Source organism: Branchiostoma lanceolatum, chromosome 15, assembly GCF_035083965.1.
Source record: "Branchiostoma lanceolatum isolate klBraLanc5 chromosome 15, klBraLanc5.hap2, whole genome shotgun sequence".
Taxonomy (NCBI): Eukaryota; Metazoa; Chordata; class Leptocardii; order Amphioxiformes; family Branchiostomatidae; genus Branchiostoma; species Branchiostoma lanceolatum.
The window spans coordinates 58,057-79,321 of record NC_089736.1 but is presented as its reverse complement, the minus strand read 5'-3'; the positions used below and the strand labels follow the sequence as shown (position 1 = coordinate 79,321).

The 21,265-nt window shown below is 42.9% G+C and overlaps 3 protein-coding genes across 7 annotated transcripts; 2 read left to right on the top strand and 1 right to left on the bottom strand.

The window, feature by feature from the left end:
• Positions 1-36: 36 nt before the first annotated feature.
• LOC136421227 (transmembrane protein 230-like) lies at positions 37-18,760 on the top strand. Of its 5 annotated transcripts, XM_066408418.1 has the most exons (6): positions 37-279; positions 14,025-14,059; positions 14,147-14,239; positions 14,455-14,546; positions 17,383-17,485; positions 17,533-17,663. In XM_066408418.1, exons 3-6 carry the CDS (start codon positions 14,161-14,163, stop codon positions 17,547-17,549), a joined length of 291 nt encoding a protein of 96 aa, XP_066264515.1. In that variant the 5' UTR covers positions 37-279; positions 14,025-14,059; positions 14,147-14,160; the 3' UTR covers positions 17,550-17,663. The 5 variants fall into 5 exon arrangements, with proteins under 5 accessions (XP_066264515.1, XP_066264513.1, XP_066264516.1 ...); XM_066408416.1 differs by lacking the exons at positions 17,383-17,485; positions 17,533-17,663 and adding an exon at positions 17,759-18,001; XM_066408419.1 differs by lacking the exons at positions 17,383-17,485; positions 17,533-17,663 and adding an exon at positions 17,853-18,760 and having other exon boundaries at positions 48-279.
• On the bottom strand, positions 1,887-10,599 carry LOC136421228 (uncharacterized). Its single transcript, XM_066408420.1, has 11 exons — positions 10,319-10,599; positions 9,917-10,003; positions 9,490-9,654; positions 8,853-8,999; positions 7,795-8,046; positions 7,400-7,537; positions 6,960-7,212; positions 6,448-6,708; positions 5,885-6,112; positions 5,415-5,546; positions 1,887-5,050 (listed from the first exon to the last, which is right to left on the bottom strand). The coding sequence occupies exons 1-11, from the start codon at positions 10,538-10,540 to the stop codon at positions 4,695-4,697; spliced, it is 2,241 nt and encodes a 746-aa protein (XP_066264517.1). The 5' UTR covers positions 10,541-10,599; the 3' UTR covers positions 1,887-4,694.
• On the top strand, positions 1,960-4,677 carry LOC136421226 (ATP-dependent helicase wrn-1-like). The gene is made up of 5 exons (XM_066408413.1): positions 1,960-2,131; positions 2,648-2,786; positions 3,202-3,372; positions 3,599-3,718; positions 3,924-4,677. The coding sequence occupies exons 1-5, from the start codon at positions 1,960-1,962 to the stop codon at positions 4,456-4,458; spliced, it is 1,137 nt and encodes a 378-aa protein (XP_066264510.1). The 3' UTR covers positions 4,459-4,677.
• Positions 18,761-21,265: the final 2,505 nt, after the last annotated feature.

Here is a 21,265-nt window from a genome sequence, read left to right as displayed (position 1 = left end):
GGCGCCAAACGCGCGAGTCACGTGACTAGGATACTTCCGGCTGCGCCTGTTTGGGACGTGCCATTTTTCTGTGCAGGCGTACATATTTATATATCATAGCGGCGAGGCACTGGGCGCTGCGGATCGGATCTGTCCATAGTTCTGCGTGAGAGATAAAGACTTGGGTCGGATTTGCGTGAGGTTTTGTTCCATCAGAAGGTTCATGTTAGCGGAGAATCATTCCGTACGACCCGACGTGTCCCAGCGAACATACAGCGCAGCGCTACACTTGTCGGACACGTATGTAACGTTACACATCTCCACCTGTACGGGTAGAAGCGATCCTTTTCCACAAATTAGTGGCAAGTCCGTGTTCTGTGTTCTGTGCACGCTTTCAGAGCCCGGGCGGACTTTATTGTCAGGTATAACCATGCTGTACACAGACACAATCGCGAAGTCCTCAGGGGTGAGTACAGGGGAACACATAGCCGTGGCGACTAACGAAGGGAGTTTTTGCTTGATATTACATATACTATCCCTTCTTAGTCGTGGGGCAGTGCAAAGTTTGACTTCTAGTATAGTGACGCCGGCCTTCAAACTTGCACGCCGGGCCCGATTCTTGTTCTCCCTGAACTCCTAACACCCTTACCTGCGACACCGGTCACTAAAACGACGCCGGAAACCCCATGTTAAGCCACAGCGCGACCAAACACGGCACAAGTCAACTGAATCCATACCGGGCCGCCATCTTCCTTCCTTCCCTGTGACGACACGACAGCAGTGCGCGTGCGCGAACCTGGGTCTGACCCCGCCCCGACCTCCAGTTCGAGTTTGGATAAACATAGCAGCTGATTCGCGCACCGCGAGTCCACCGCGGGCCATTTAACTACTTTTAAGGAGGATGTATATATCCACCTTAAAAGTATTTAAATGGCCCGGATATGCCGACAATATGGCACATTTCATATCATGAAAATACTTTTTTTTCAATCTAGTTGTTTGATTTTGTCAATGAAGTATTAAACCAACTATAGATCTTATAAGTGAAAATAAATCAATGATCTTAATTCTTAAGTTTATATTTCACTTTTAAGTTACCACAATGATGTCATCGAATGGTAGTCAAGTGGCAAACTTAACTTATGGATTTTTATCAAAGGATTAAAAATATTCTTTTATCCAAATGTGTCATTATATTTATTTAGTCAATTCAATAACTGAAAGACTGAATGAAAAATGATTAAAGGCTGATTGAAGAATGGTATGAGTGGTATCAAATCTGACAATACATTTACCTAAGTCAAGTACTTTTCCACAATCATGTTATCAGAACTTGTCTGATCATTCTTAACAGTTAGATATATTTGAGTGTCCTTTCTATTCCTGCCTTGCAACATGGAAGGTATTTTGCCCTCTCTGAACTTACCATATCAACTGAAGGACCAACAGAAGAGGATTTTGTCTGCTTTGTCACAAGGACACCATGTGTTTGGATTGCTACCAACCGGCTATGGCAAAAGTGACTGTTTTGGATTGTATGGAACATTGATGGACAAGGTAATTACATGTGGTATATAACAAAAAATACTGGAGCCTTGTATGTAAGTGCCTTGTGCACAAAAATATTTTTGGTTTGTTACAACTGAAATGTACTCCAACAAGTCATCTTAAATAAAAAGTCACATACATTGCTACTGGTAATCAATAATAATCAACCTTTAGCAGTAATGGCTTGTATTAATATCTTCTATGTGACTCTATCAATGTGCACTAATGCCACTACTATTAATCATATAAATTGTCTAATTAAGAAACACATCCAGCAAACATATAAACTACAACTTTCGTAAAACTTTGCTTCATTGTCATGCCTGAATAAGATGAAAAAATAGAGAGAAGACAGTAACTCATGGAGACCTTTTGCAGTTTATTCCTTTTGTGTGTAAAAGACATCAATACCGGAAACAGATTACAGAGACTATGCAATCATGTGTTTACTCTTTTTTTTTAAAGCTTTATCCTGGAAAGGTCCATCTGACCGTAGTAGTTAGTCCTCTGAAATCCCTGATGCTCGACCAGGAGAAGCGCTGGAATGAAATGGGCATTTCATCAGCTGCGGTCATCAGCGACATGTCCCCAGAGACTGCCAGAAGTGAGTTTACACCATGCTATTTTCTATCTATCACTTTACAATCTGCTATACAGTCACATGAACTGTATTAAAAGCTGTTCAATTTGTATCTGGTTCAAGTACAATGCGTACCATAATACAGTGCATGTGCAGCAGCTGAGCTGCATGCTTGTTTTAATACTAACTTCGGTGGATTTAAATGCTATTCACAGAAAATCTATACGTGATTATGTAAATTTGCATTAGAAGATACAAAGGCATAGAACATGATGCACATTTATCTATGACATTTAGTAAGAATGAACAAAAGTCTAGTGGTAGTTTTTAAGCTTAACGTTACATTTCCTTCACTTTCCTCTTAATTTCAACATTTTTCTTCATCTTAATGCAATGCTTTTCTTTCTTACTTGAGTAGTACAATGTATAAAGTAACAAACTTACAACTTAGTATGGTGGTAACACATGATAATGTTTCATTTCATCAACGTACACTTCATACAGTTTGTCTTTTAACACCTGATATGTACATCTTCTCAGGTGTACTAGCTGGACATGTCAGACTCATCTTCATGTCACCAGAAATCATCCTACAGCAGCCATGGTGGGGGTGGCTAAGAGACCGGAGACAGGACATATGTCTGTTGGCCATAGACGAGGTCCACTGCATGACCACATGGTAATCGTCCAATCCTGATTTTTTTTAAAGTTTCTCTGACCCTTAAATCTTAAATGACCAATAGGAGGTACACCTTAATAATAACACTGGTCACATATCCTTTTTGATATGAGCTATGCTGAAACTTTGCTCCTTTGCCATGACATCTATCCTACACTTCAACCTGCAATGCAGAATCTCAGTTTTTTTTTTCACTTTCTACATCAGAAGTGATACTTTCTCCATGCAGTGTACACATATTAAGTCACATGATTAGCAGTACATTCTAAGGAGTGCATTAAGGATTCATACTATCACTAGAATTATCTATATAATCATGGTTCAATAGTTACAAGCTCTGTCTTTCAGTTTGCCTTCATGTCTGAATCTCTTGTGAACATTTATGATGATGATCCTACACTATATTATGTTACAGGGGTGCCTCCTTTCGAGAGGGATACAGTAAGGTTTCCTCTGTTAGAAGTCTTCTGTCGTGTCCCATCCTGATGCTGACTGCAACTGCTACAGGAAGAATGGTTGGCGAGGTCATGGAGCAGTTGCACCTTGACAAAGGGGCAGTGGAAATGGTTTCTGTTCTCCCCAACAGGTAGGCCATGTTGAACTTCCATGTTGCTAAATGTTCTTGATCAGTAAATGCTTATTGAATCATTATGTTCTATATCTGTAAGATATTCCTTTTTGCTGTTACAATAGCCTAATTAACACAGCTCTTTTCATTTTTATACTACATGTAATTGTATAAATAAATGTGTCCAGCACAGACTTGTCATCTTTCTTATAATGCTACCTATTACATCCCTTAAACACTACAGGCCAAACATCCACTTACAAGTACAGAAGTGTTCAGCTGAGCTTGCTACAGAACTGGCCTGGCTGCTCACCGATTTGAAGGAAAAGGGGAAAGATGCAGAAAGAACAATTATCTACTGCAGGTTTGTACATGGCATCATAATATACTTTCATTATTTAGTAGCAAGCAATCAGCAATACCTGACATTCTGTAGCTGTCACACCGATTATGTTTAACTTAACTAAAAATAGCTGTTGAGATTTCTAACGTACAAATGTTTGGATGTTACATTTTCTAGTAATGCACCATTCATCATGTCTTGACACAGATTTCTCTTAATTGCACAGAACGATCACGACAGTCTGGCAAGTCTTCGGCTGGATCATGAAAGAACTCAAAGACAGCGGGATGGCTTACACCGAAGAGCCACACAGCGTCAAAAACCAGGTTGTAGATATGTTTCATGGCAAAACTGGTGCCGCCAGCCAGTCACGGATCCTCTCCCGTTTTACAGAGAGAGATAGTAGCCTCAGGTGTGTAGTCGCTACTGTGGCATTCGGTATGGGGGTCCAAGTCAGCGACATCAGGCATGTGGTCCACTGGGGACCCTCTAAGGACATTTTGTCCTACTGGCAGGAAGTTGGGAGGTGTGCACGGGACGGTGAGGAAGGAAATGCCAAGATGTATGTGTTTCCTAGGTCCCTGGATACCCGCTTCATTGATGCCAGAATGATAGCATTGGTCAACAGCAGTCAGTCCACATGTATTAGAAAGACGGTGCTGGAACACCTTTTTGTTCAGGGTATGGAAAGGAATGACTTGTCTGCAGCGTGTAATCTGGGCAGTGGATGCTGCAGTGTCTGTGATGCAAAGACATCATAATCATTCAAACTAGATTTCAAGATGATATACATGTACCTCTTTGATGTCATCCCCTGTGATTGTGTCATATGTAAATTTTTTGTGTTTGCATCTCATTAACATGTATAAGCAGCAACACCTGTGCTGCATTGCTATGTGAACCAATCAGAATTGCCAGAAAAAGGTGACAGATGGTCACCGAAACGTTGGTTGAATAAATCTCTTGGTTGTGTAAAAAGAGTCCTTTTATTCAAGAGTCATGTGTGTTGTGCAATCTCATTCCACAAGTCCATTTCCATAGCAAGTTGTCTCATCTTACTTCCCATCTTTTGCGGATGCTTCAATCTTGTGCCATACTTGAAGTCTTCAAATCCGGTGTGGTGTCTTCCTGGGAGGTACTCGAACAGTCCATCCTCCTTAAAGTCTTCGACAAAGGTGGCAATGTCAGCTTGGAATCTGCCGTCATGGCTGGTAGTCACAGTGTGCGTGATGAAGGATCCAAGGCCCGCTCTGGTGAAAATCCTGTCCAGTTCCTGCCCAAACGGGCCTCCCATCTCGGCACATCTTGCAACTTGGGTGTCGGTGTACCTCCCTCTTGCGTGCTTAAGCATCTCTGTCCAAACACAGATTTTTATGTAGATATTGTAAAACACATATTGTTATGTAGATCTTGTATACTAGTACATAAATGTCATGCAATCACTGAGATAAGTCACTGTAACTGGAAATGTGATTGAACTACATTTTAGCATGAGTCATACCTCATAGGCATCTCACCACTATCGCTCAATCACAACAAAGTGAGGGAATTCTAATATTCTTAGCAATTTCTGTAAAATGAAAAATTAACTTCCTTCTTGTTTCAAGGACCAATTGCAAATTTACAATCTACATGGTAACATCAATTCGAGCACTTGAAGTCTGGCCCAATTTCGATTCCTCTGATCAATCCTAGATACAGACAATATGACACAAACCTTTGAAATCATTATTCAGGAACTCATTCACCAAGTCAAGTCCAATATTTCTGCCAGCACCACCTTTCAGGTTGGCCACCCTATTCCAGATGAGGTCATGGCGCAGCCGTGCCGGGAGAAATCCTCCGATTCCTGAAAAAGTACAATTAAAACACGATGACTGACTGGAGTTACTTCAATCTATAGGAATCAGGAACATGTCAGATTTTTATGTTCTGCTATCACAATGAAACAATGTCATGCATCGTACATAAGTCAACTATGTAACCATGTATTCACGGTTGTGCTACTGCTACTGTTCATTTAATTATCATTAGCTGCCATGTTAATAACACGTTTTAAGACATGACTTTTTAATGATTTCTAGAATCACTGTTACCATTGAGAAAAATGTACTCTTGACAACATTATCTTATGACATGTAATGTGCAACTTGTTAGAGGTGTAGAAAAAGAAATCAGGCCACAAACCTGCCAGCATGTGATGGCCGATTATGAAATATTTGTAGTGATTGCGGGCCCAGAAGGACAGCATGTCCAACTTCCACGTGTCTACCATGGCCATGCCATCTCCCTCACGCACCGTGTCTCTTCTGACAAGATGGCACAGTCCCTCCCATAACAGTGCACGGCTGTAGTTCTGCACACTATCTTCATCTTTTGCCCCTTGCAAACAGTCTGACGAGCAGTACCATGGATCTGTGAAAATGCAGTTGAAGATTTGTGCTATAAGTGATTTGTTGGTTATAATCTGGTTGTACATTATGATGTGATTTATCATAACACGAAATTATTTTGATAATATATCTGTTATTCATGTTATGCAATATGTAGGGATGATGTGATAAATAAATCTATAACCAGAAATCACATGTCTATTTGTCTGAGTTTTTACAACTGATGGCCATATTGTTGTAAGGCAACAGGTGGAAAGTCTATGATTAATTTCTATGATATATTTCTATTTATCTATTTATTTGTTATTCATATACCAAGTCAGATGTTTGTAATGACTCAAAAAATAAACTCTGTACCATGGGTATCAAGCTGCTCCTGTGTGAGGCAGTCTGTGTGATACCACTCGCAGTGGAGGCAGTCCTGTTTCAGGTGGCACTGAAGCATCTCTCCCCCCTTTCGCTCATGACACAGGCAGTAAATGTAACTGCCATCATTTGCACACTCTGGGGAGCAGAACCAGTCTCCATCTGGCGGGTTCTGTAGGCCACTGCAGCTAAGATGGAACCAGCTGGACTGGCACTGGGAACTGCAGCACTGCACCATTGTGTCTTCCTTGTCTAGATTCCAACAAATTAAAGAAACAGAATCGTTCATTTGATGTTCAAATGAGTCTTATTCAACCTTCACAGTAAAGAAACAAGGCTTTAGAAGTGGATGGAAATATGTGTATCAAGCAATATGGTGTGGGATATACAATTCTATTTGGGGGTGGTCTCCTTTGTAGTCTTACAATATACGAAAGATTCAGGCCTTCCTTGTGTTATATTGTGTCTCTATTAAAAGATAGGAAATCATGGATTGCCCATACCTTCCATACAACTGCAGAACGGGAATAATTCCTCACTGTCATCTGTGTGGATCTGCTTAGCTGCCATGCTGGACTGAAGAATGTCCTCAGGATCCGTAGCAAGCCAGCAAAAATCTACCACTTTTTGAGCTAGGTTAGTCAGCCATCGTAGCTGTGCCTGGATGTTGTCAGGGAAGTTGCCTGGGGCGTCATGTACGGTGTTCATGTTGGACATGTCTGTTGCCATGAGGCAGACATAGGCGCAAGTGGCAAACTGCAAAGAATTACATATGGCTGTAAGCTGAATAATAATGTTGTATGTAAAGTTATCAATGCCCGGAGTCAGTCCTTTGACATCAAGAATATATTCTAGGTGCATTTTGTACATTTTATGACCACTTTTTCTGTGACATAGTTTTGACATTGAAGATTAATGCCAACATGTACAAAAATGTCTGTACCTCAACCATGTCCCACACATGCTGGACATTTTCTTGCACGTTCCGCTTCATGGACTTGTGTCGGAAGTACGCCTTGAGTTGAGATAGGGTACCACGACAAGCTTCACTCTTCTGCGTGAAGAGCATGTTCATCGTATCCTGTACATGTGTGTAAAATATGTTTTAGATTTATAACGGATGTGCCATGCCTTTACGTAAATTATGTGTTTCAACAACCTAGTTACATGTCATATCATTTCAATCTCATAGCTAAGTTTCCACAGTAGGTTCCCATGTACTTAAAGCTGCATTTGTCATTTGGAGTTCAAAGTTCTTATAAAAAATGTTTGCGGTCAATGGTGTTTGCATATAAATAGTATTTCTAAATAAAACATGTAGCATAGATTTAATGTCACCTGGAGAAGAAGAATTTCCTTGTGAAATTCTTGAGGTCCTTCTACCAGGCCTTCTAGCCTCTCCTTTGCGGTTTCCCCATTGCTTCTGGCTCGCTTACAGTGAATCATCCTTTCGATGGACAGGCCATCCCCACAGCACATGATTGGGCACAGGGTTCCCTCTGATTCTGGAACAAACTGGTGTAGGTGCTCCATTATCTTGATGACGCCCTCCGTAGAACTCGGATTCTCTGCGACTACACCAAGATTTACCTGGAAAATAGAAACAAGAGTTAAACATGTACATGAAGTAAAACATCTGGATATGTTGCCATGGTGCAGTGATGGCAAGCTTGCCAGGTTAAGGTGCTTATATTAGGATTTGCTGCATAGGAGAGGAAGCTGCAATCTGCATTAAGGGAGAGAAAAATCATGCTGGTTATGGTGCAGAACAGAAGTGCAAATTAAAGTTGGAAGGAAGGAGGAGAAGATGCGCTGTTATCTCACAAACACTGCTGACTTGCAAACTTTAGGGCAGTCCAGGTTGGAAGTTAGTAGCCGCACGGTGTCATTGACTCCCCATTGAGGGGCTTCATCTACTACTTACTTAACTACAAATCCCATGAAGGCTTTATCTGCCATCCAATCAAGGTGAGGGAAACACCGGAATTCCAAGGTGTATGTATCTCGGATGGCATCGATTTCCTGCCATAACCCCAAGGTTTACCTGAAAAAGAAAGCAATGAACAAATGTACATGTACTATAGTACTCAATTTGCTCAATTGAACTATCAAACCTTGAAATGTTCCAACAAAACATTTTGGCTAACTTGAATATGACAAATGCCATATGGAAATATGGGAACTGAGGGTCAGCTCTGTGACAAAGATTATCAGTCCATGGCATTTAAGTACCAAATAACAAAATTTTTTGTTGAGGCAGTCACTTATAATGACAGGTCTGTCTTTAAACCTGAAGACAAATTGTATCAGAATCAACCATAGAATTTGATCTTAGCATGTAGTATAAAATGTTTTAGTACAAAAGTGTTCAGATAGCTGAAGCTAATGATACATACAATGCTGCTCTTCTCCTTCATCTTCTGGCTGTATTGGTGAGGGATGTGCCGGGTGACCTTGTCCCTCAGGCACTGCAGTGGGGGAATGTTGTCCGTGATGATCCTGGCCACGATGTTGACCATCCTGCCCCTTATTGAGTGGTACACCTATGCAAATGGTAAATGTAAGCTTTCAGATGTAAGCAACATTAAAATGGGAACTGGACTGTTCGTAGTGACATGTACATAAACTACAAACTTAACATGTGGTTTACCTACCTTACCACCTTATGCCATCAGTAATCATTTCATGAAATAATGCATGATGATATGGGAACACCCATGTTGAAAAGAAGAACGGCTAAGGCCTCTAAGAGGGTATTTCCAGTGATAAAGGTTATGGATTGAACTGTTACAGTAGAATGAACCCCACATGTTAACTCTATACTTAAATAGCTGTGCACAGATGCAGTCTGCACACAGGGATAAGATCCCACTGTGGCTACAAAGTTTACACTTCTGGTACAAGAATTCCACTTTTCCATTCCAGCAAGTGGCTCCCATGGTGCGAAATCCATAGACATCAATTTTCCATCATGTGAATTTTAAGTATGAAAACTCAACCATGAGCATTGTCTAGGATCTAGGAGCCAATTACCTCTGGGGAAGGTAGAACTGCAAACGGATCAACATCTACTGCCGCAATCCTCTCTGTCCTGTCAGCCAGGGGGAATGGCACCTTGTTCAAATGAGCAAAACAAAGTGCCCACAGGAGGAACTTGTTTTGAGCTGTTCCCGATTGGTGCTTGGTGTGAACGTCCATCTGGAAATAGGAGGAGATAGATGAAGAGTTCATATATTGGTCGTCTTTTCCTCATTTTAAATTCCTATCAAGAACTAATGACACAAAATTATAACCATATCTTATTACATTGAACACATATGTTCCCATACATGTTTCCCCTAAACATAATCACCTTAACTGTTGAATGATACTGTCTAGTAGACTTAAATTCAGACCTAAGTGGCATTTGTATGTTTTCATAGCTGATTTTATGACCCTAAGATATTGTACTTCTGTATACCTGCACATTGTCCCATGTAAGTGAGTAGCATCGTCCCTGGTCATCAATGTCCTGCTCAAACAGCAGTCTTCTGCGCACTCTCTTGTTCTGAAATGTCCAAGTATAAACATGGTTTTTAAGTACATGTAATCTGGTGCAAGTCATCATTAGCCTGGAGGAAGAAGCTTTGGGCGAGGAGCAGAGATTGGGTAGCACACTAAAGCTAAGAAGGCTGGACTCCTTTACAAGGGCACAACATTGGGTCATATCTTTAACCACAAGGATAGGTCTGCATGAATATCTTGAGTGTCTTTTTTTCGACTTTTTGTATAATTAGCAGAACTCTAACACATATCAAAGTCTTTAAAAATTCAAGTTCATCTGTCAGGACAATTAAAAGCCTCAAATGATGGTGATATCTACCTCTACATCCTCTTTCCAGACCTTCAGCTGTTTGTCATGCCCCAACCGCAGTCGGTCCACCTGCCCACGTGCAGACTTCAGTGACTGGGAGATCCCAAGGGCATTGAGGGTGGTGAAAATCTTCTGGGGACACCCCTGCCTCCACAGCTGCACACTCAGACCAGCCTGGACAAACTTGACCTGCTTGTTACTGTACAGCGCCATAGAGAGCATCATCCCCATCCTGCTGTCTACTGTAGCTTGATCTTGCGAGCTGGTTGTTAGATGACAGATAACACATTATGTTGATGTGCATTATGTATATGTAAATGATGTATGGCAAGTAATATATTGGAAACAATGTCAATCTATTGAGCAGGCTTAAGGCATTCTGCTCAATAAATTGACCATGTTTCCAAAATATTACTTGCCATACATAAGGTAACATGGTCTGATGTAAAGTAATGTACCTGCCAATTCTGCAGGGCAATTACCAATTGCTATCATGATAATGTAGCCTAATGACTTACAATTCATCAACAAGCAATTTAGATGCTTATCAGGTCTGAAATTAGTAGTCTGAAATTGATGAAACTGCAAAACAAAAAGCATTAGCCTCTTTTTTAGGGAAAAAGTATTCATGGTCATTATGTAAGTTATATGAGAGATAACAGACTGTCCTAAATGCTGTCCAGTACTTGCCTTGGGAACATTGCCCTCAATAATCCCATCATTACGGGTGCTTCATTCTTTGCCCACTTCATAGTGTCTTCCCATGTGAATCCCTGGATACTGTCGACAGTCACGTCTCTCCTTAGTGGGCCCTCTTTATCCTTGATGAGCTTCTTCCTCTATAATGTGGAATGTTGTTTATTAACATAAAACAGACTACAGTATATCTGCAAATAGACATCCCAACCAGATTATCAGTCACACTACAGAATTGCCCAAGAGTTACCCAAGAGTCCATTATTTATAATAGAATCGAGAAGGCGTAGATAAGACCTATTATAATGTATACTTATTACTAAAACAATGAGTTCATCCCTAATCGTTACAGGTGGCATGTGTCAAGGGAGTAACGGGTAAATGCAATTGATGAAACAATGACATTTAAGAGATGATTTTTTTCCCATTGAAGGCCATTTATTCAAATAAGCTTACCTCCTCCATCACGGCTTCTCCGCATGCTTTCACGAGGTGCTGTTTAGCAGCTGGATGATGAAGCAAAATGCGAAAGGCTTTAAGAAAGCTCTTTTTCTGGATGCAACTGATTGCATTTGTTGTCATGCCAGTGGTTGGTGGTAAAACTCTCTTCCTTTTCCTTGGTCCAGGGCTTTTGGATGGAGTCTGACGGGCCTCCCAGGACCTCTTACCAGATTTTTTCAGTCCTTTTTTGGCCCTGAGCAGTTTTATACATGTCAAACAGACAAACGAGTTCTGATTTGGTGTTGTAGCAGAAAATGCAGATTTATAGGATCTAGGTGTGGTGACTGTAGAAAGTCTTTTCCTGTTATATCCCTTAGAAGTCTTTGTGAAAGATGTTCCACACTGGCAGCACTCCTCCATGATGTAAATAAAACATCAAACTCTACAAATTTACCTTATAAACTGGACAAAACTCCTACATAACTGATGATTATACTGAATCAGGTGTGCTCTACTCCTTTCTACATGTTATTGAACCCGCGGTGCGCGAATCAGCTGCTATGTTTATCCAAACTCGAACTGGAGGTCGGGGCGGGGTCAGACCCAGGTTCGCGCACGCGCACTGCTGTCGTGTCGTCACAGGGAAGGAAGGAAGATGGCGGCCCGGTATGGATTCAGTTGACTTGTGCCGTGTTTGGTCGCGCTGTGGCTTAACATGGGGTTTCCGGCGTCGTTTTAGTGACCGGTGTCGCAGGTAAGGGTGTTAGGAGTTCAGGGAGAACAAGAATCGGGCCCGGCGTGCAAGTTTGAAGGCCGGCGTCACTATACTAGAAGTCAAACTTTGCACTGCCCCACGACTAAGAAGGGATAGTATATGTAATATCAAGCAAAAACTCCCTTCGTTAGTCGCCACGGCTAGGGAACACACACGTCCACACACAAATAATGCTGGCAGCTCCATAGCGTAAGGCGTCGGATTGGACTTTCTCGGCTCTATTGAATCGACCATGGCGTTTGTAGACGTGTGCGTTCTAAATTAGCGTCATGAAGCAACCGATAACCTTTGACCTTTACTTCTCATTGACGAGTTCCCTCGGCTTTTTGCTCTTTGTGTAGTGAATGCATCGCCGTGAAAGGAAGCGATCCTTGTAGCATCATTACTCAGAGGGGTACTTACTGGCTGTAATAATACAACGTGGTGAATTGTTATGTTTTCTGTTCAATTCAATGATGATAAAAGCAAGTACACCTTTACCACACTCCCCCTGCGGCGATTGTAAACAATCATTCCGTGTGCGGGGGTTGTTGGGTTCTCTGCTGTCAGTTTATGTGCAGTGCTTTTTATAGGCGTTGATGTTTAAATCAATCATTTGACATAACTGTTCTTTGTCACTTTATTTCGTTGGTGTTGACCTTTGACCGCGCGACTGACCCTCCACCCAATGCGGTCCGTTTTCTTTGTTTATTGTTGAACATGAGGCACAGAAAACAGACCGGTGTCATTAGCTTTCTGGTTTGCTTGGGAATAACTCTAAAGTGAGCAACAAACAATTTAACGGCTTTTAACAACTTTCACTTCTTTGCTGATCGTGGCTTCAGTAAGATGTGCCGAAATTTCGGGCCCCCTAGCGGGCTCTTGTCATAATCAAATGTGTTCACCATATAAGGATATATTACCAACGCTGAAAAATAATAAGATGTGTTTGTGAAGGTTAGACATCCAGGTAAACAATATATACAGAGAAATTCAAACTCTACAACTGGATAAAAATTCGGAGATTTATTTCCGGACGTTTCGAGTGACATCCATCACTCTAGTGACGCTGAAGAAGAGTGATGGATGTCACTCGAAACGTCCGGAAATAAATCTCCGAATTTTTATCCAGTTGTAGAGTTTGAATTTCTCTGTAAATAATAAGATGTCTTCACCATATATTGATATGTTGCCAACCCTGACACATAATGAAATGTCTTCACCATATATCTATGTTACCAGCGCTGAAAATAGAATATCGCGTTGTCGGTTGGTTTGCTTTGGAAACAGGAGATCCGGTGGGAGGGCAGGCGAAGGGGGGAACTGCATGATGGGAATGGAGACAGGTGTCATCATCTCGCAAAAAACACGATATCTTTTTAATCATATGAGGCCACGCCCAATCGATTATCTTGATAATATCCGATATTCGCCAGTTTCCCAAAACGTTAGCGACCATACTGTAGATCGCAGCTGCAAAATGAGCGAAAATATGCCGTAAACTGCATAGAAAACACAGGGAAAACAGACGCTAATGTCATGCCTCAGTATTTGAATAGTCTTGTGTTATACATGTGCTATCCTTTATTCACTGTTTTGTTCTGTTACTCGCAATTACCCTTCAGACTATTCTCCAAGCAGGGGCTTCGATCGAGAGGGGTAGTTTTGTCCGGAGGAACGTTAAAAATCCCGGACAAAACTACCCCTCTCGATCGAAGCCCCTGCTTGGAGAATAAATTCAGACAACAACTTGCAATGAAATTGTTATTATCATCATCAATGTAAGTCTTAAATTCATCATTATTATGTCACGTCTGTCCCCAGACGGAGACGTGAGCCGAGCTGAAGGCCTCCCGGAGTCCCGCCTCCCGGAGTCCCGCCTCCCGGATCCCCGCCTCTCTGAGCCCCACCTCCCGCGCCCGGAGCCCCACCTCCCGCGCCCGGAGCCCCTCCTCCCGCCATGAGGATGAGGAACTCCCGCCCGAACACGGCCGGGGCGCGGTACAGCCGCCTGCCGCAGGACGATGACGGCTTCATAGGTACGTCACAAGTTACAATGTAGCTGTATAACTGTAGGGCTGTAGTACCGGGACACTAGTCATTAGCGCCGCCCTGCGGCGGACTACAGTCCTGCAGCTCTAACCTGTCCCCCTCCAAAAAACACGCCTTTCGAGCGGCTGTTCTTACCTGTGTCTCCCTCCCCCGGCCTACAGTTCGTGCGGCTGTTCTAACCCGTGCCTCCCTCCCCCCGCAGACCTGCAGTTCGAGCGGCCCCCGCGGAAGGTCCCATATAAGGCCATCGGGCTGGCGGCCGTGCTCTTCCTGCTGGGATCGGCGCTACTGACGGTGGGTTACATAATTTTTTTTTTGCGTTTCGGTGCTTTCGCACCGAAACGCAATGTCCTGGCTTTTACCTTCAAGCATGCATGCTTGGTTCAACACTGTGTCGCACACAATAAGACCTTATATGGCAATACGTTCTCAAATCCTTGTATAGCCGTTGCCTTATATGGCAAGAGAGCAGGAAAAGGCAGGCACGCCAGATTTGCATGTGACACAGGACGGCGACCGCATGTAAATGCTACAACTGTTCGGAAATATCATTGCATTGTGGTTTCGGACTTTGATATCCTGAAAAATGACCATATTACATCTATTCCACAAGATTGCAGAAGAAAAAAAATGATTTCGTCAAGAAAACGAGCAAAAATCGGCATAAATGATACCATATAGTGAGGTTATAGCATTACGTCCAGAGTAAATTGTTACGTACCGCAGCTTGGCCGATCTGGCAACGCCAAGCACTTCGGACCTAGAAGATCCGGGTTCGTCTCCGTGCATGGATTTTTTTTTCTTTTTAGATATTGAATATCAAAAATATATATTGATATTATATTAATCTATCAATATCATATTTATGAATATCATTTTTTTCATTAATAAATAAAGAAATATTTTATATTTGTTATTTTTAAATATTCATTTAATATATACAAGGCCTTTGTCTTATGAACAGGACTTCATAGATTCCAAACCCGGCATTCGAATTTTTCTGTTCATTGTAATGGAAAATACCGTGCAGCGGCTCCTATGCGCGGTAAGATGATTCTTGCAAAACACTCGCCACTAAACTTCTATCCCCGATGTAAACAGAGGCTCTTGATGTTGTTTGCAAAACAGCGATTCTTTGTTACAGTAGCAAATGCTCCATTGTTCAGTATCGACTTCATTCAGACAACACGGACGTGGAAAGTGGCGCCCCTCGGCACAAAACTATGGGAATTTTCATATGGGAGTTCGCTTCAGCGGGAGTTTTGTTTTTGTTTTGACGGATAAAACGCGAAAACCCACGCCGCTTTCGGCACACTTCCGGGTTCATTGATCGCTAAAATTACGCAAAAGCCACCATCAATCGGCAAATAAATGTATGCTTTCCCGAAAACATCTTTTGGTTTTACATTTTCTTCACCATAATGTTGCTATGTAGTCGATAAAACCGCGTTTTTATTGCGTTTTCATGTGTAACATTTCAGACAAAGAAAAAACTTAGACCGCGATTCTGCTGCCCCATGATGCACTTCGTCTGCAATATTCCCGCCTTCAGCTGCAGCAATAACCAATCAGAGACGCGTAATGCGATCATGTGATGATGATTACGTAACACGCGAAATGCATCTTGGGGCAGCAGGATTTGAACAATATGGCGGCGGGTGATCGAAAATGAAATGATTTCGTCAATGCAACGCTGTATTTTGCGGCATAAATGCCGAGAGACGAACTTTTATTTTTATCTCAAAATGCGTTTTACACGTTTGTCTTTGACTAGCCCGGTAGAAATCAAGCGGATCGTCGTCTGGTCCTTCAATATCAAGGGAGTTTGTCAGATATCCTGGCGCGAGGTTCTCAGCAGCGTGACGTTTAAACTTCAAAACGTTTTACTCAAAATTTGAGCGGAGTAGAGGGTTTAGTGTTGACCCCAAATAATGGTAATGTTTTCCCGAAAATTCCTTGAAAATGGAACGATTAAGAAAGACACCAGGACTTCATAGCGTGCCGAATACCGGGGCGTGGTCACATCTTGGAGACGCGCCGAGCGACAGCGGCAGATGGGGGGTGCGCACTTTATTAAGGTTTTTCTGTGAAGTATCTCAGCTGGCGTGATTGGGGTTGCGGTGAAGCCCAAATCGGGGGTGCGCACTTTATTTGGGGTGCGTCCTTTATTAGAAGAAATACGGTAGCTGTTGATTTGTTTGACATTTGGTAGTCATTTTAGATAGAACCTTAGCTGTTATGAACTTCTATTTCACTTAATTACCATAGTGCTGATGATTCAATGGTGCTTTTTCAAATTTTATGTTTTATTGCGTGCCATGTACATAATTACATTGATAGCTTTTATAATGAGCCTATTATACATTTTACAAATAAGCACAAGTTGTAGGCCAAGACCAGCTTTTTCAAAAGCACTTAAGTTAAGTGACGTAACTTCAAAATTGCTTTCCCCAATCTGCCTTTCTCTATTAAAACAGTACTCATTTCCCAAAATGACAATTTTTCTTATAGACTGAACAGCCCTTGAGTGACTTCCTCTGGCAGATTTTACTTCAAGTAAAGGGAAAAGACAATTCACACTTATAAACGTAGCCGAAACGCCAGCTTTTTTTAAAAGCTCTTGTTTATTATCAAAACAGAAATAAAGAAAAACAGACAAGATGACGGCGCACTCAAGTTAATTAAACTTGTATCAGCGCCGCCATCCAACAATATAATGATACATAAACAATGTAGGGTCCGATTTTACTTTCTGTGAGCGCAAGTCCTTGACTCCTCCCACCCCCGTCCTAGGTATTCCTGGTAGGACACGGAAAAGCATTTCAAATCATTGTGATCCAAACAGGTGCAAAACGTCCACTTTGGGTGATGCTGGGTTTTGCATATCACTAGTATCTTACATAATACAGTGCTAAACGTTCTTCCAACACAAATGTTTTCACGGATCAAATTTTCAACGACCACCGTCGCCTTCTTCAGGATCAATTTGATCCGTAAATAGCTTAGTGTTGGAAGACAGTTGAGCACTGTATTATGATTGCTACAACACAGATGAGCTTCCATGATATTATCTTACCCTGTAGGTTGGCGCGCTGGCCCGTCCTGCTGATAATATCATCTTACCCTTTAGGTTGGCGCTTTGCTGCTGGCCGGGGTGTACATCGACCCCCAGTACGCGGACCGGACCTGGCCCGTCCTGCTGATAATATTATCTTACCCTTTAGGTTGGCGCGCTGCTGCTGGCGGGGGTGTATATCGACCCCCAGTACGCGGACCGGACCTGGCCCGTCCTGCTGATAATATTATCTTACCCTTTAGGTTGGCGCTTTGCTGCTGTCCGGGGTGTACATCGACCCCCAGTACGCGGACCGGACCTGGCCCGTCCTGCTGATAATATTATCTTACCCTTTAGGTTGGCGCTTTGCTGCTGTCCGGGGTGTACATCGACCCCCAGTACGCGGACCGGACCTGGCCCGTCCTGCTGATAATATTATCTTACCCCTTAGGTTGGCGCTTTGCTGCTGGCGGGGGTGTACATCGACCCCCAGTACGCGGACCGGACCTGGCCCGTCCTGCTGATAATATTATCTTACCCCTTAGGTTGGCGCTTTGCTGCTGGCGGGGGTGTACATTGACCCCCAGTACGCGGACCGGACCTGGCCCGTCCTTCTGCTCGGCCTGCTGGTCTTCATCCCCGGCGGCTACCACGTCTTCATCGCCTACAACGCCTGGAGGGGCGTCAAGGGGTACTCCTTCGACGACATCCCGGATTACAACGACTAAAGACTCCGGATTACAACGACTAGAGACCCCGGATTACAATGACTAAAGAATCCGGATTACAGCGACAAAAGACTGCAAATCCGGAGTACAACCACTTAAGACTACTAAATCCGGAGTACAGCGACTAAAGACTACAAAATCCGGAGTACAACGACTAAAGACTACACATCCGGACTGCAAGGACTAAAGACTCCAGAGTACAACAACTCAAGACTACAAATCCGGATTACAACAACTAAAGACAACAAAGTCTGGAGTACAACGCCTAAAGGGTACAAAATGCGGAGTACAACGACTAGAGACTAGAAAGCCGAAGTACAGCTGCTACTACTGTTAGTCAATGGCTTACGACTGAAAGATTCGTGGTGCGACTATATCATAACGTCAGTAACGTCACAGAGTGCGAATAAAGACTACAAAATATACCAAGTTTGACGCAGACAAGAAATGTTTAGATACCCACTAAATGTGCGTTCAGTTAAGGTATATGTCAGTTCGATTCTTGGTCAGTCTTCCGACCAGCATTTAGATATTTATAGACAGCTTTCCGTGAAGAGATATTGTAATTATGATTCGTTGAAAACTTGGGTAGATTTGAGTGCTCCTTAGCTATCGGGACCTATTAAAAGAAGTCACTAAAATGCGTTTTCCTATCAGATACACGACCTTTCAGTCGGGTCAGGTTTGAGGACGGGAGTCGGAGTGAATAAAGCGTGTAAATATCACTTCTGCGGTCTGTCCTTCCGCACAGCTGTTTTGAGTAGCGGTGAAGTCTGAGTGGTGGCTTGGTCATATACAGCTACTAGAATGATCTCAAGTATAGTAGCGTCGCTTGTTTTGTACAGCGGGTCATATACAGCTGCTAGAATGATCTCAAGTATAGTAGAGTCGCTTGTTTTGTACAGCGGGATCCTCCACTTGCATCTGTACAGCCAGTATAACCGCCTTTTGCCGCGACACACGGATAAACAGGGATATGTGTACAAGCAGAGGCGGCGGCAGGAAATGTTGTATGGTGGGCCGAGATATTTGAGGTTAAATGTTCACTATGACGAGCGCCGAAGGCTAGGGGGGTCCGGTGGCATGCTCCCCCGGAAAATGGTGAAATCTAGACTCTCTGAAATGCTATTTCCTGCATTCTGATGGGAAAATTTTGCTGGAAGAATAAGCTAACTTAAATGAAATCTCTATTTGTAAGAAGAAATACAAAAGTGTTTCAGCTTGAATTCGGAGGGACGGCGCCCTCCCGAAAGATTTTCTTGCCAGAGGCACGACATGCTCCCACAGAAAAAATTCTAATTCTTGACCCATTGAAACGCTATTTCCTGAATTCTGAGGGGCAATTTTTTTTGGGCTGATAAAGTAAGCTAAGTTTAATGACATCTCTAGATATAAAAAAAATACAGACGGGTTTCAGCTTGAGTTTTGGGGTGCGACGCCCTCGAGCCCTAGGCCTCCCGACCTATGTTTCTTGAAAAGTTGTTGAAATCTTGACGCCCTGAAACACTATTTCCTGAATTTTGAGGGGCAAATTTTGCTGATAGATTGAGCACATACAGAAGGGCTTCAGCTTGAGCTTTGGGGGGCGACGCCGTCTCGACATATCCGCCGGCGGCACGACAATCCTAGGCCGGTCCCGGAGTATGCTAACGTCGTAAAAATGTTGAAATCTTGACCCGCTGAAATGATCTAATTTTGAGGCAAATCGTGCTAAGCTAAGTTAGAACATTTCTATTAGTGAAAAGATACACAAGGGTTTCAGCTTGATTTTGCCCCCCCCCCCCCACATGTATTTTTCGGGGGACGCCGCCACTTACAAGTATAAGTATATGTAAATGCAAAGAGAATATTTCACTAGGGAACCCTACCCCCTAAGACGGTCTGAACCGTGAGATTGCAGAAAGTTCTGTCCCAGTGGACGGCTGCTGCCAAAAGGCGGGTACGGGTGGGTGGGTATTTGCTTGCTGTAAAGTTCTTGGTGAATCTGCGTCTCAAACTGGCGGTCCTGAAAAATGGCGACATTTTCACACATGCACCTGATCTTGCACTTCACGCAATCTCTAGACAAGCTTAAGGGCGAACAAACTTAGAGCGCTTTTCAAGTTTCTTTTTCCTGAAAAACAACCTTTTCCTTGTAGCGTGTTAGTTCAGCCTAACCAGCAACACGAGTCGCGACGCTTGTGCTGAATTCTTGGGCCAGACAAAAATTGGAAAGGAAGAAGCATCTAGAACATTGTATTACAAAGAGAATGTATTGTTCACGTAATAGATAGATCCCGAGATCTGGACAACTATGTGGATTTGGTACTGCTCCGCCCACAATCAACACATCTTGTAAGTGCGACGCCTTGAACAAGTATGCATCGAACCTGCATGCAGTACCAATTTTGACCGCCGCGAGACGCTCCTGATTGTCGCGAAAAGATTTTACCTACCAACCGTCACATGGCATGGCAAACAGGGCCGGGCTCCAGTCAAATTATCACGGTGGGTTATTTAAATGCTTGTCGCCATTTGGGGACCATTTCTGCACTTCTAGCGCCCCATGATCACTACTTGTTCACAAGGCAATAGCACATGTACGCATGCGTTACAGCCGAGGAGAATAAACCGGTACAACTTTAGGGTATCCCTGATTTGGCGTGGCAGGCACCAGAAAAACGCGTCATGTCTACAGAAGCTGGAACCTGAAGTTGGTCGTAATTTTATCTCCCTTCTATTTAAAACTATTCTAATCAATGATTTGAGGTACAGCTCTCAGGTTCATCACATCGTTACGTCATCTACGCGTCATCCACACGTCATCACATCGCTCCATGAACTTCCATCGGCGCAAATACAGGCATATAAGGACTCGTTCCCAGGGGCATGTATGCATCGGCCTTCATGTCAAAAGGTGATACCTTGCGATTGCCAGTCCTGAGGACGTATTGTGGTAATCTCCAAGCAGATCTACACGGGGAGCCCCCGTGTAGATCTGCTTGGAGATTAGTATTGTGGCTCTATGTTTTCCTTATTTAGGGGGTCTTATCGATGTAACTTTTGCATTGAGCATCTCATGAGGGTCTCCATCATTCAGCGATGTATTTTCATTACTACAGCCGTAACTTCCATGTTTGAACCGAGCAGACTGGGCTCAAAGATGTCGACGTTAATCCGATTCCTTGTTTTTCCTCTGAATAAATGACCATCGGACTTTTCTAGAGTTACGAGACATTCCCATTGACTAC

Excerpts from the sequence above, each read along its gene's own strand:
- LOC136421227 (XM_066408415.1), top strand. The coding sequence starts at position 14,161 with ATGAGGATGAGGAACTCCCGCCCGAACACGGCCGGGGCGCGGTACAGC. Across the intron at positions 14,240-14,454 it reads GGACGATGACGGCTTCATAG|ACCTGCAGTTCGAGCGGCCC; the intron begins GTACGTCACAAG and ends CTCCCCCCGCAG. Across the intron at positions 14,547-17,476 it reads TGGGATCGGCGCTACTGACG|GTTGGCGCGCTGCTGCTGGC; the intron begins GTGGGTTACATA and ends CTTACCCTTTAG.
- LOC136421226 (XM_066408413.1), top strand. The coding sequence starts at position 1,960 with ATGCAATCATGTGTTTACTCTTTTTTTTTAAAGCTTTATCCTGGAAAG. Across the intron at positions 2,132-2,647 it reads GTCCCCAGAGACTGCCAGAA|GTGTACTAGCTGGACATGTC; the intron begins GTGAGTTTACAC and ends ACATCTTCTCAG. Across the intron at positions 3,373-3,598 it reads GTTTCTGTTCTCCCCAACAG|GCCAAACATCCACTTACAAG; the intron begins GTAGGCCATGTT and ends TAAACACTACAG.
- LOC136421228 (XM_066408420.1), bottom strand. The coding sequence starts at position 10,540 with ATGGGGATGATGCTCTCTATGGCGCTGTACAGTAACAAGCAGGTCAAG. Across the intron at positions 9,000-9,489 it reads CAGTTCTACCTTCCCCAGAG|GTGTACCACTCAATAAGGGG; the intron begins GTAATTGGCTCC and ends CCATTTGCATAG. Across the intron at positions 5,547-5,884 it reads CGGCCATCACATGCTGGCAG|GAATCGGAGGATTTCTCCCG; the intron begins GTTTGTGGCCTG and ends GTACTTTTTCAG.